This window comes from Anolis carolinensis, chromosome 5, assembly GCF_035594765.1.
Source record: "Anolis carolinensis isolate JA03-04 chromosome 5, rAnoCar3.1.pri, whole genome shotgun sequence".
NCBI classification, from domain to species: Eukaryota; Metazoa; Chordata; class Lepidosauria; order Squamata; family Dactyloidae; genus Anolis; species Anolis carolinensis.
The window spans coordinates 142,159,123-142,174,015 of record NC_085845.1 but is presented as its reverse complement, the minus strand read 5'-3'; the positions used below and the strand labels follow the sequence as shown (position 1 = coordinate 142,174,015).

Genomic DNA, 14,893 nt, shown 5'->3' with positions numbered 1-14,893 from the left:
TAATATAAAAAAATGGTGGCCTTGTTCCCGACTGAATGTCAACGTAGTATCAACTGGTTGCAGTGGCTCTCAAAAAAGATGTGAAAATCCAGGCTTCTTGCTATAAATCTTGGATATAAAGACAGTCCTCATGCTAAATAAAACCATGTCACCCTATTAAATGTGCTATCCCTCCCTTTTTTAACAAAAAAATTGTGCAGTCAGTCTTCCTGGCCATGGATTCTCCATCAAGAGATGGCCATCCAGCCTCTACTTAAAAGCCTCCGAAGAAGGAGCCTCCACCACACTTCAGGGCAGAGAGTTCCACTGCTGAACAGTGGAAACCGCCTTGAGTCCCATTGGGAAGATAGGGCGTTCTACAAATAAATTATTATTATTATTATTATTATTATTATTATTATTATTATTATTATTATTATTATTTGAATTGTTTGTCATTGTATATAATGGGACTTGAACATCCATTTAGTATCTTGCGAAGTCTGGGAACCAAATCTCAGTGGATACTGAGATCACTTACCATTTTCACATTCAGATTTTAATTCTTTTATCCTTTTATTGAACACTCGTTTCAGCTATGTCTCTTCCACTTTTTAAATTTAATACTTGGTTTAATTGCTTGATTCGATTGCTAGGTTTGAATTACTATCAGCAAGTAAAAGTGGTGAACTTCATTAGGAGAGAGATCCATCAGTGTCAATGTTACATTTGCCAGGAAAAATTCCCATCAAAAAAAGACTTGGTAAATCATATGGAAGAAACCAAACATATAACATCACTGTCTGCCCGATCTATGTGGGACCAACCACAGTAAGACTGTTTTTCTTTGTTATTATGGTTTATGCATTATAGCATCTGATAAGTCATAGCTGTGTTTTACATTCTTTGCCATTGCTGTATAACTGAGGACTTGTTTTCTTTTCTGCCAACCAATTGGAAATTTTGCTTTTCTGAGCTATACCTTCCAGAATCCACATCTAGCAAAATCAGTTATAGGCCGAGCAAGTAAGGAGAATTCTGAGAGATGTAAACCCAAAAGCGTTTTTTCAAGCTTTTTCATATAGATACATACCTTTGGATTAAAAGGATTGTTCTCCTTGGTTGAAATATGGACATTTCATGGTATGCTCATTAGGCAGGGCATAGAACTTAGCAAGTTACCTGTATGTTCAATAGGCAACTCATTTTCTGTCACAAAGCACATTTTAATTGTGTTTGTGGATGTAAGGTGACCCAATGTCTTCAGAAGTTAGTTCTGTTGCATTTGCAGCAATATCCACAATGCAGTGAAGTGGAAACAGGTTAAGGGTTAGGGTTAATCACCCCAAACAGAATAAATCAAGTCCAGCCTTTCTTGAAATGTCACTTTGCATTGTTATTAGGTATAATGAAAAAGCCTGTGAAATCCAACTAGAATTCCTAATGATGGATGTATAGGGAACAAACAGATTATAAGGTTTGCATTAGCCACTTCCAAATAGTTTCCATGCCACTGGAAAATATGCGTCCATGCTGCAACCACATTCGACAAGTCAATCACACAGTTCGTTTTCACAGCAATGTGGATACTTGTGGCTTGTAGGTCAGATTCTCTCTGCTAGACTTAAGGCTACAATTCAGTCTTCATTCCTCAAGAAATAGGAGCATAAGGATAAGATATAGGTATACCGTGAGACATTAGTTGACTGGGCTTCTTCCACCAACAGGGCCTTAACCTGTTTAAAAGCAGATTACAGCAGATATCCTATATTTCAGGGCATAGAGTAAATGTGCTCCAGATGTGTCTCATCTGAACCCCACACAGACTCACAGTTGAACTGCTACAGTCTTCCTCCATGGAAATTCATTGGGTGTCATGGATAGATAGATAGATAGATAGATAGATAGATAGATAGATAGATAGATAGATAGATAGATAGATAGATAGATAGATAGATTGTCGAAGTACTGTGTCCCTGCAGCAACATTCATACTGATGGTATCTTACATTAAGATTGCCTAGGGTCCTACAAAGATCTTGGCATTCTGCATCAAATTTAGAGACATAGCTTTTCCAGTCTCCCCAGCTTTCCACCAGCCACAAATAGCTATGGAAAGAAGGCAAAAATTGTGGCAAAAATAAGTCCAGTGAGGGCTTTGATCATTACGGATGGAAGAAGGAAATGCCCAAACATACATAGGCATATGTGACAGATCTTTCCTAGCAGGCATCACATTTCATACTCTTGGATCCTGTCATTGTGCCTTCTTTCCCCTCAAGATCCTTCCCTGTTTAAGTACTTGGGCCTGAAGGCGATACCAGTGTGGACCAGTGGATGTGTTGTTCTGTAGGTTTGCTGTGATAAGCGTGATCAGGCTAACAGAACTCAATTGGAAAGCCAGATACAGTTGTAAGGGTTCCATCGATGTAGAATTGTATCATGAGCAAAGCTTGAAAAAATACTTTTGAGTATTACAGTTCTCATAAATTTGCTAGCTGGAGTAGTCTGGGAATTGCAATCTAAAAATGTAACTAGACCAAGTGATGGGGAAGCAGTGAAATTCCTGTGCTTGGTATGTACAGAAAGAAAGCCTTTGACTGATCAGGGATTATATTTCTCTTCCTCTGTTTTAGGTATTATTTTCCTACCTATGAAAACGATACTCTCCTCTGTACACTTTCGGACAGTGAGGATGAACTGTCATCTGAGAAGCCAAAAGAGGATATCCCTGTCATTAGTGAGGACGTTTCTAACATAGAGGCTTTGAAACAGAGCAGTGTGTTAAATCAGCTTCTTCGTGAGGTGATGAATAATGAAGGACCTGGAAGTTGAGTGTATTTTCTCTTTTTAATATGGAAACAATTACCTTCCAGCAGTGGAAAACTGATTTGGTAATTTACCAGTGTAATTTGAGTCAGTGACTATAATAAAACAAATTCCTTTAGAAGGGGACTCAAATAAAAATCAGCATTTTGAGAGGGGACAATCTTCCTTTTTTGTTTTGTTTGTTTATTTTTCTGCACTTAAAGAGTTCTATTCATGCATACTCAAGGAGCAGTCATAGGAGGTGGAGAAATCCCAGTTGCACCTCCTAGGGTGGAAGATACGGGAGTATTTTTCTTTTCACTTTTCCTGCTCAATCACGACACTAGTTCCAGATCTGGACAAAGAAGAAAAAGAGGGCTTTGAATTCTACAGCTCCAAGGCTGCCTAAAATCCCAGTATACTATAGGAATGTCCCTGTTGCCCTTACTCCTCATGATACACACATGGCACAGAGAGGTTCCATGTCTTCCTACAGCCCATCAGAGACTACCTGGTCCAAAATTCATTTGTTTAAGCTTAAACCTAGGAGAACAAAAATAGTATGGCAGTGATAGCGCTAAATATATTCATAATTTGTTTAGTTACTCATAGAACCAGAGTAAGCATGGTAGCAGTTTGAGTGTTGGACTATTATTATGGAGACCTCAGGTTCAAACTGTTGCCCAGCCATGAGGCTTGGACAAGTCCCATTTTCTCAGCTTCAGAGGGAAGCAAAGGCAACCCCCCTCTTAACAAATCTTATTAAGATCCCATAAAAGATTTGCCTTTGGGTTGACATAACTTGGAATGACCTGAAGGTACACAACCACAATTATTAGAAACAACTGCAGGGGTTGCCATAATAGCCTGCCTTCTCATCTTTGTCTGTGCCATTGCTTGGAATCAGTTTAAGAGAATGGGCCTTCAGTTTCCATTCAGATCAAATCTCTTGTTTAAAGTCAATGTAATATTTATGAGGAAAAAAGCAGTGAATTATTCATGTGGAGACTAAACTCAACATTGAATGCTCCTGTAGGCCAGCTAATAACTTGTTAGCACAGTGTTTGTGATGTGAGCTGCTGCTTTGTGCTTCCTTCCCTTCCTTGGATGCAGAAATCATGCTGGCAAGGACTATGATGTGATAAACCAATTACAATTTGAATTAGGAGAATAAGTGCCTTCACAGCATAAGTGACACCTTGATCTGGGGCACTGAAATGTAGAGGGAGAGAGAAGAACGTTTAGGGTTCACAGGATGGGAGGTCATTAAAAAAGGATAGGTGAAAAGGCTGAAACATTACAGCAAAAGGACCTAAATGCTCCAGATCCCTTCTCATCTTGGAAGCAAAGCAGGGTTGGCTCTGGCTAGTATTTGGGTGGGAGACAGCCAGTGACTTTCAGATACTATATGCTATATTTCCAAGGAAAGAACTGGCAAAGCCACCTTGAGTGTTCCTTGCTACAAACACCTTATGAAATTCACAGGGTCGCTACAAATTAACAAGTGACTTGTAGGCATGCTGAAAACAAAAGGATTTGGCAATAACGCACTCAGAAAAATATGGTAATAATAGTGTGAGGACTGCTGCAAAGAAAAGATTTGGAAATAACAATCATAGGAATGTTGCTGGGAAAGGCAGTAGGCAAAAGAGCTGAAAAGAAAGCAGTTTGAGAGCATGGAATAAGATGGAGAAAGGAAGGAAAGAAGAACTAGCTTAAGGGTGTCTGGAGGCCATGTACTGAACTGAGATGACAGAAACTTGCCAATCAAAGCAATTCATCAGCCAGCAAATAAAATTAAAAATGAAGGAATCCTGGACGAGACTGAACAGTGAGAAGGGCAACATTATATATGTCACAGAATAGCACTGCTGAGCAAGGGAATGGGAATTCACCTACTATTTCAGAATGGTTAGCGCTCTGCTTCAAGTACATGATTTTGTTAAGAGAACAGTTTGCGCATTAGCCTTTGCCTGGGCAATTTCATATTCCTGCCCAAGTGAACTTAATTTGTTTGCAAGGAGAAGAGAGATGAGTGGCTAAGGCTAAGAAATAGTAAGGCCACCTGACTACTTCTTGACTGGGCTGAGATTTAGAATTGGGTATTGTATTAATCTAGGTGCTGATTATTGACCTATATATATATGTGTGTGTATTAGTTTTAATCTATGTTGTTATCTGATTTATATCTTACCTTCTTTCATAAATAGTGCAAATACAATTAAAACATGTAATTAATAAAAGCATGGAAATTGTAAGTCAATATATAGCATCCTTTTCACAATTAATGAGGTCAGTTGCCTGTCAGTAGAAAGAGAACAATTCAGTCCCTTTCAGTCTATAATAACTGGTTTTTTTCATTTTTTTAATTTCCAGTTAATAGCTTTGTTTTATTGCATCTCAGTAAAGCCAAACTAGGCTCTCTTTATAAGGGCATTCCATGACAGGCAACCAAGAACATCCTTTCTTGCATCCATACTATCCAGTTAATAACGCCTCTGACAAAGACTTTTAACATTTAAATGGTCTGTAGAAAGTCCAAGCAGTCCCTGAGTTACAAACATCCAACTTACAAATGACTCATAGTTAAGAACATGGGGTGAGACAACAGGAAGTGAGAGAAATCTACCCCTTGGAAGAGAAATTCACTCCTGGAAGAGTTATCATGGGGAAAATGGGTCTCCACTGAAGCTGTATCACCAATCTTTGTTTCCATAACAAACCGATTTTTTCAAAATCCAGTGATCATGGAGAGAAAGGGAGGTGAAATCTTCTGAACAGGGACACCGACAGCAAAAACAAGCACCACACTTCCCTATGCAATACAAAGCATTCATATTATCTATCTATCTATTTGGAGTTAAAAATGTACCTGTTTTGATTTACATACCAATTCAACTCAAGAACAAACCTACAGAACTTATGTTGTTTCTAATTTGGAGACTACCTGTGGGAAGTTCAAAAGGCTTTAGTCTACTTGTGCAAGTCTTATGTGACCTGGTTGTTTTATTCCATGTGTACATACTAACCGTACTGTTAGTTCTGAATAAAAACTTTGGTGAAATATATTGAACCAGTCTTTTTGTGTTATAAGATTCCATCCATATTCTTTCCATATTATTTCAACCTTTGGTACTAATTTATCTGTTAAAGAAGTAACATCCCGGGAATACATGTACTTCATTAGCTGAGGTACATGCCACAGAAGGTAGTAAAAACCACAGAATGATCTGTCCTGAACACAACTGCAGGCAAGTCTGGACTCAAAGTTTTCTAATCATTTTTGAGTAGTGGCTAAGATAGCACAGATATAAAGAATGCTTATTTTAACTGAGAACGCATGAATGAACACTTGAAAAAATTGAGAAAATGATCAACCAATAACATTGTTTGAAATTCTCATTTGGGCAAAAATATCTGTTTTCTGTACATTTTTTTTGATATATAAACATTTTATTTCTGCACATCATTCTGTACATCAAGCATAGGCTGAGCGAGCTCCAGTTGATCTGCCCTATCTTCTGCCTCAGAGGACTAAGGTGGCAGATGGTGGCCCAAAACATTTGACACCAGGGACAACCAAGAATATGGAAAGAAATGAAGAATCCTGCCATCATATGGACATTAGATAATTTCCGCCTCTGTAGCAGAGTTTAGGTATAGTTTTATTCATGAGCTAGCCAGTGTGGTTATAGTAGTTTGAGTGTATGACTATGGATGGATTTACACTGCCATATAATGCAATTTCAGAATGCAGATTAACTGCATTGAATTAGATTATAATGCAGTGTAGGCTCATATAATCCAGTTCAATGCAGTTAATCTGCATTCTGAAACCGCATTCATTATATGGCAGTGTAGATCCAGTCTTTGACTCTGGAGTCTGGGATTTGAATGGAAACATGCTGGATAACTTTGGGCAAGTCACACTGTCTGCCTGAGGAAGGCAAAGGCAACCCCTTCTGAACAAATTTTAATAATGTTATTTCTTATCCACCTCTCCTCATGGCTCGAGGCAGGACAGAATAATTCAAACACATAAAAGTTGTAAAGGTACCACAAATACATAAATTAAAATGCATTTCTATAAAAGATGCATATTAAAAGTTATTTCTATAAAATACATAGTAAAATACACAAAACAGAGATAAAACAAAGGACACACATTTAACATGCATGCTTAAAAACTGGCTGGGTAGGTCTTTAGATCGTTTTAAAACTCTGATAGCTCAATTAGCTATCAGAGCTCTTCCGGCAGGTCATTCCATAGTCTTGGGGCGGCCACTGAAAATGTCCTCTGGGTGACAGTTGCCATTCAGGTTCTGCTGGTTGGAGTAACTGGCCCCCAGAGGACCTCAGTGTTCAGGACAGATTTGTACAGGAGAAGGTGATCCTTTAGATAACCTGGACCCAAACCATGTAGGGCTTTAAAAGTCAAAACTAACACCTTGTAGTACAGGAACAAGGCTTGTACTTTGCCCAAAAACTAATTGGCAGCCATTGGAGTGACTTTAGGTTAAGTGTAATATGTTCACTCCTAGATATTCCTGTAACCCAGTGGTACTCAACCTGTGAGTCTGTTTTGGCCTACAATTCCCAGTAATCCCAGCCAGTTCTCAAACCACAGGTTAAGAACCACTGCTGTAGCCAATCTGATTGCCATATTTTGAACCAATTGGAGTTTCCGAACTCGGTACAAAGGTACCTCAATGTAAAGCGCATTTCAGAAGTCCAATCTTGAGGTTACCAGTGTGTGCACTACCATATTTAGGTCCTCTAAATCTAAGAAGGGGCACAGCTGGAATATCAGCCGAAGCTGGTAGTACGGAGTGCACTCCTAACCATCACATCTACCTGGGCTGACATTTGGAGAGACAAATCCAGGAGCATTCCCAAGCTGCAAACATAGTCTTTCAGGGAGAGTATAACTCCATCCAGAACTGGTTGACACACCTCCACCCTCAGATTAGGACCCTTGATGGCAAGCACCTCTGTTTTGTCTGGATTCAGTTTTGCTTTGTTTTTCTTCATCCAGCCCATTACCTCCAGGCATTCATTCAGATGACACACATTATCCTTAGTTGAAGCTATTTTTGAGAGCAAGGAGAAATATCTTGCCAAGGAAATCCTATGATATGCTTGTTATGGGGAGCATAAATGGGAAATGACATGGAAGCAGACAATATCAACAACAGCCCATTTTGTAGTGTTGTTGTATGTCTTTCGGGCTGTGTGGCCATGTTCCAGAAGTATTCTCTCCTGATGTTTCGCCCACATCTATGGCAGGCATCCTCAGAGGTTGTGAGGTATGGATGATATCTCACAACCTCTGAGGATGCCTGCCATAGATGTGGGCGAAACGTCAGGAGAGAATACTTCTGGAACATGGCCACACAGCCCGAAAGACATACAACAACCCTGTGATCCCGGCCATGAAAGCTTTCGACAACATATTTTGTAGTGGTTGTGTTTTTAAAAAAGTTAAACCAGGGCATGTGTGGAGGAGAAGCGGGCTAGTCTCCTTGTCAACTTCTCTTGTTTCTAAAAAAAAAAAAAGTTTTCAGATAGTTAAGAAAAGTGAGGGTTTTTTTTCAGGATCCCCATTGCAGAGAGAACCTGCAATGTAGAATTTAACCACATCAATGTGCTGCTTTTGACAAAAATATGAAAATGGAGGGGACAGAGGTATCATATGAGTCGAAATTAACATTAAGAAAACACCTAGATATGCATCCTTCCCAATAGATTTTGAGAGCTTCTTGAGTCTATAAAGCAGACTATTACAAAGAAAGAATCTCAAAGACACAGTAGGGGAAAATATCATATATTCATTTTTGGAGATGCTCAAAGTAATATATCAGTGTAGGTCAACCCAAAAACATTTTATTGCCTAACCAAACCCACTCAAGTGAAAGTACATATTCCACCAAGGCATTAAAATTGTTCTTGTTTGGCATTTGAGGTAGTAAATCCCCCACACACCTTTTCCATCTGATAACGATAAAAATATTGTCCTATGCGTTATAAAAAAAAGAAACTAAAGAAATGGTTTGCTCTCTGTCCTTCCATGATGCCCAAAATCTGCTGCCTTAGGCAAATGTCTCACTTTGCTGAATGGTTGGACCACTCTGGTAAGAATGACTTTGCCCTTTAATGTCTGAAGTTGACTTCAGGAAAATCATTTTGTGTGACTGGAATTTGGGACCAGTACAGCATCAAACTCAAATGTAAGGGATGATGTATTTTATTTCAGTGAGAAATTTCCAGCACACTCACATACCAGCAGGGCCGGCCGGAGATATTTTTTGATGTAAAGCGGGGGTGCTGAAAAGCGCCCCCGCCACCGGCGCCCTGGCCCCGCCCAGCGTGCCCTGGCCCCGCCTCCCACGCTGCGTGGGAGGCGGGGCCAGGGCGAATAGTGAGGGGGCGGGGCCAGAGTTGGCCCCGCCCCCCGTGCCCTGGCCCCGCCTCCCACGCAACGTGGGAGGCGGGCCAGGGCACGCTGGGCGGGGGGGGCGGCGTCAGAGCTGGCCCCGCCTCCCACGTTACCCCCGCTCGCCCGTCTGGCCTTTTGTAGCAGGCCAGACTCAGCGGAGGTTCCTCCAGGCCGCAATCGCAGCCTGGAGAAACCTCCGCTGAGTCTGGCCTGCTACAAAAGGCCAGACGGGCGAGCGGGGGTAGCGTGGGAGGCGGGGCCAGCTCTGACGCCGCTCCCCCCCCCCCCGCCCAGCGTGCCTTGGCCCCGCCTCCCACGCTGCGTGGGAGGCAGGGCCAAGGCACGCTGGGCGGGGGGGGGGAGCGGCGTCAGAGCTGGCCCCGCCTCCCACGCTACTCCCGCTCGCCCGTCTGGCCTTTTCTAGCAGGCCAGACAGGCCAGGGCGCACTGGGCGGGAGGCAGGGCACCGTCAGGGCGGTGCCCCGCCTCCCGCCCAGCCTGACGGCGCCCCCCCGGGCCTGCGCCCGAGGCGGCGGCGTCAGGTGCCTCATTAGTGGGGCCGGCCCTGCATACCAGTTGCCTTCAGGCATGCAATCTCATTTTAAGACGATCCAGGCAGTCCTTGCAAAGCTGATAAGTCCTGTTTGGAGGCACAGGAAAAAAAAGTCAAGCAGTCCAATGGCATGACAGAGGAAATAAAGTCTAGAATGAAATGTAAGTGAGTTATTAATGAGTCAGTTTTGTAAATTGTGGAGGTAATCAAAGGTAGGGATCATACAGCCTTTCAGATTTTATTTAAATACAATTCTCAGCATTTTTGCAATGCAAAATTTGCTTATATCTGATTATCTCAAAATCATGTCTCATCTATATTTACTAAGTTATCTGAAGTATGGGAAGTAATTCTCAATTTTATGGGTCTGATTAGACATGATTGAGTATGCTGGAAAAGTATTATTATATGTTTATAACATGTTAAATCCACATATAGCTTCAACCGTGCTATCAACTCTATTGACAACTATATCCAAAAAAAGGCTAATGGGTTCTCAAAACTATTTCAGTTTGATATAACTTCAACCAACATTAATTCAGTTTCAGGAGGCAAAATATTTGAAAGCACTGAAAGCACAAATTACTCTGGATGTGTACACGAGGGGAATATGGGACTCTGTAATATCGGGCTTTCAAAAGAAACTCATTTCAGAGAGATAAGTGATAAATTTTAAGTTCAAATACATAGCAGGAAATGAAAAGGCCACAAACCTAAAGGCGTGAACTCAAACATGGAGATTAAGATGATATGAATAGAATGGTGTGAAACCCGATCTGGATATTAGTCATCCCTAATTAAAATTAAAGATGACCACAAAATGGAGCAAATTCTGACACAAGGAAAAAGAAAAAGAGAGAGCTACATCAATAAGAGTAAAAAGACATAGTAGTCCATGGCATTCTTGGTTTCCACATGGCCTCAGGGGAAGTCAGGCAAAGTTGTCTCTGTTGCTATTGTCAGCCAGCTCCTAGCTGACTGTAAGAAAATATAAAATTATTATTATTGTTGTTGCTGCAAGTGGTGGTATTATTATTATTATTTTCTCTAATATCTGTTTTTGGAAGCAGGATCTTCAAATGGAAGGTATTCTCAAAAGGCTGCCTGGATAAATTGCTTTCTACTAGATTCCTGTAAATGTCTAAAACAGCCACTAGGTGGCATTCAGTAAACTTTTACTGTTGCCAATTTTTTTTTTTTTGCGATGCCAACATTGAACTAAGGAGACCCCATTTAATGTCAGGATTCACAATTTAAGAAGCAGTAGCCTACAGCACCTGGTATTCATTACCAGTCTTCGATCCAAGTACTAACCAGAACTTACTCTGCTTAATAATAAGTATTATTATTATTGCTGACACAAAGACATTGTATGACACAGCAAACAAGATATATATATGCTGGATTATTATTATTACAGTAGAGTTCTAGTTAACTGAGTTCCAATTAACCAAGAGTCGCATTATCCGAGGTGCGGGCGCTTGGCTAGGCAGCGGGGGGAAGGTGCCTCGGGGGGGGGAGGCAGGCTCCAGAGGAAGTTCCAAGAAGTTCCAATGGAAGATTTCTCACCTTTGAGGAGCTCAAAGGCTCCAAACAGCTGCTCAGAGGTGGCGGACGGCAAGGTGGGCTCCATGCAGAAGAGGGCACAGAGCTGCAAGGAGACCTGAGAGGAAGCCACCACCACCTCAGCTCGAGAGAAGGAGATGGAGAGGAGAGGGAGGAGGACTTCTCTCTCTCTTCCTCCGGCTGGAAGATGCGAAGGAGGAGAAGGCAGCGGAGGGGGAAGCAGAGGCACCCATGAGCACAGCGGCGGTGGCGGCTTCCTCTCGGGCCTCCTTGAAGCTCCATGCCCTCTTCTGCATGGAGCCTGCCCTGCCGTCCGCCACCTCAGAGCAGCTGGTGAGAGCCTTTGTGCTCCTCAAAGGTGAAAAATCTTCCATTGGAACTTCTTGAAATTCCTCTGGAGCCTGCTTCCCTCCCTCCCTAGAGGACCTTCCCCGCTATCCGTCAGTTTTGGTTATCAAAGAATGGGCCTGCCCGTTTATCTTGGATAACCGGAACTCTACTGTATTATTATTATTATTATTATTATTATTATTATTATTATTATTATTATTATTGTGTTGTCGAAGGCTTTCATGGCTGGGATCACAGAGTTGTTGTATGTCTTTTGGACTGTGTGGCCATGTTCCAGAAGTATTCTCTCCTTATGTCTCTCCTAAGGAGAGAATACTTCTGGAACATGGCCACACAGCCCGAAAGACATACAACAATCCTATTATTATTATTATTATTATTATTATTATTATTATTATTATTATTATTATTATTAACCACCATGGCTCATGGCTCAAGGCTTAGGTTATTATCACATACTTAATACATTCATTTTAATACATTACTTCCAAGTCTTATTTATTTTATTTATTTACAGCATTTATATTCCGCCCTTCTCACCCCGAAGGGGACTCAGGGCGGATCACATTGCACACATAAAGGCAAACATTCAATGCCATAACATAGAACAGAGACAGAGACAAGACGCAGGCACCGGGCTGGCCTCGAACTCATGACCTCTTGGTCAGTGATTTGATGCAGCTGGCTTGCTATCCAGCCTGCGCCACAGCCCGGTGTTTGCAAAATTCATTTGGTTGCCTTTTTGAAAAAGCAACATTGTGAAAAGTGAAATATGCAGTTTGGTCAGTCTGAAGTCAATCAACGTTATGTCCATTTCCTTCACCTGAATGATGTATTATGATCTTAGCGTTTGAGAGTTCCCATTGCAGGTGCTTCTTGGTGCATTGCAGAAAACATGTTGGTTAATCCCAATCCTATCATGAAAACCCCTGTAGTCCCATCACTGTCGCCGTACAGTGATCCACTTACTTACTGTGCAGATATGTGTACCATTGTGGCCGGAGGCAGCTGGCTTGTGACAAATTGATGGCAACTTCCAGAAACCCAGTGAGTAATTACTGAGCAGTTACAAAGAAATTGTCGTGCAACTGCCTGTCAGCGGGCTGTTATTTCCTGATTAATGAACTTCAGGCAACCTTTGGGGGATGTTCGCATTTGTTCCAGTTTAAAAAATAGCTTTTGGCACCTGTGACAAGTTGCAGGAAACTCTCTTCCTTGAATGCCGGCATTGTGTCACAGGTTTTCGGCATCAATTGCTGTCATTTAACACACTGGCAGAAGCCCCCAAACCATAGAAGGGGAGAGAGTGTTTCTGCTAAACTCTGCAGCCTAGACATGAAAAATTAAAAGGGATATTGAGACAGGAAATGTTATTTAGCTTCCAAGACTCCCCAAATGGAAACATTTAAATACAGTACCTTCAAATGGCAAATTATAAATAGCTCCTTACAAAAAGATTGCAGTCAATGCATGCCTTTACTTTTCATGGGCATATTTTTTCTTACTCCTTAAAAGTGACTGTCAAGAGCAAGGTGCTAGCAAAAATTTGGGTGGTTTTTCAACAAAAGAGCTGGCACCAAGCAGCTATTCCCTCTGAAGACTCATATTTTACACTAGTGCTAGAAAGAGTAAATAGGGACATGGCAGACCATTTACTCAGAAAACTCCCGAGCTTGTTTCCATGGAAATCCACTGGACTTTTGCCACTTTCTTCAGGTGTAAGTCCCAGGTGAAGGTGCATAAATACAGCTAAAACATAAATATGGCCAAAGCAGGAAACTGGAATGTCTTAACAACACTTTAACAGCACAGGTGCCAAACCTTTGCAATGAGTAGATTCATTTCCCGCTCTGGTGTCTTTGATACAAGATGCAGTCTCAGAATGGGAAAAATGCATGAATGAACACCAAACACCTTTAGTGGCATATATATATATATATATATATATATATATATATATATATATAGAGAGAGAGAGAGAGAGAGAGAGAGAGAGAGAGAGAGAGAGAGAGAGAGGAGAGAGGGGGGGGGGAGATCGGACTATTCTGCTATAAACAGTGGTTTCAAATCCACTTAGGTAAGTAGTTAGATAAGAGTTTGTAACTGTTCCCATTCTCTATATTAGTGACAGATTCTGGAGCTTATTTGTTGGAATGTCTCTGTTACCTTTTGTGACATTTAAAATATGGGCTTACAAATTAGCAGACATGATGAAAAAGAGATAGGAGAGGAAATGAAAAATCAAGTAATTGGGAGACCCATGGCCATTGCTGGAAAACGGGAGTCAAAGTAGCCACTGTGTTGTCAAAGGCTTTCATTGCCGGAATCACTGGGTTGCTGTGAGTTTTCGGAGCTGTGTGGCCATGTTCCAGAAGCATTATCTCCTGATGTTTTGCCCACATCTATGGCAGGTATCCTCAGAGACCTCACAACTTCTGAGGATGCCTGCCATAGATGTGGGCGAAACATAAGGAGAGAATGGTTCTGGAACATGGCCATACAGCCTGGAAAACTCACAGCAACCCAAAGTAGCCACTGATTTTAGGTGGACCAGTGGTAAAAGCTGAGCTGGAGCCACTCTTGAGCAAAGAGATATAGTAGTAAGATCTGGAGAAGAGACCATATTGTGTTGCATGGCCTGTTCTGAACTCCCTAAATTGGCCTGTTACATTGAAGTTGGCTTTTGTACATCAAAAAGAGAATGATTTTACTCTTGGCCTTGGTAGCAACATGTATTAAAGCATCCCTGTTGTTTCAGCTATCCCCCCGGTGAAATCCTTACAGGTAGCAACCATTCTAGGAGTAGAAAAGCAAATAGCACTTGTTCTCAGCTGAGCTGAAGAAGAAGGCACAATAACACAAAATGGCACCATTGTTATGTGAAAAATTTCAACCTTTACTGGCCGAACTCCAGGATGGATGCCTAAATGCAGAGGTAGCTCTGTGTCTTACAGTTTCCCTTGGGGTCCCTACAGTACATACAATATTCTTCGATGCAAAGAACATGGTGTCTGTAATATAGGACTTATTGTTAAATAGACAGCTCTCTCGAAACATCTCCATGCTTGTGTAACTGAAACTGGCAGTGAAGGAGAGTGGGAACGTCTTTGGGTGCATCTAGACACCACTTTAACTACCATGACTCAAAGCTATGAAATCCTAGAAGTTGCTGTTAGGTGAAACACCAGCCTTTTTTTTGGC

General features: G+C 41.5%; 1 protein-coding gene across 1 annotated transcript in view; it reads left to right on the top strand.

Annotated features, from left to right (window-relative positions):
• The window catches only part of znf277 (zinc finger protein 277), a 54,486-nt gene extending 48,632 nt beyond the window's left edge, over nucleotides 1–5,854 (top strand). Inside the window, exons 11-12 of the mRNA XM_003221203.4 lie at nucleotides 636–810; nucleotides 2,615–5,854. Of these exons, the coding sequence (XP_003221251.3) occupies nucleotides 636–810; nucleotides 2,615–2,813 (374 nt within the window). The 3' untranslated portion in view covers nucleotides 2,814–5,854. The remainder of the gene's footprint in view (nucleotides 1–635; nucleotides 811–2,614) is intronic.
• The last annotated feature ends 9,039 nt before the right edge of the window (nucleotides 5,855–14,893 follow it).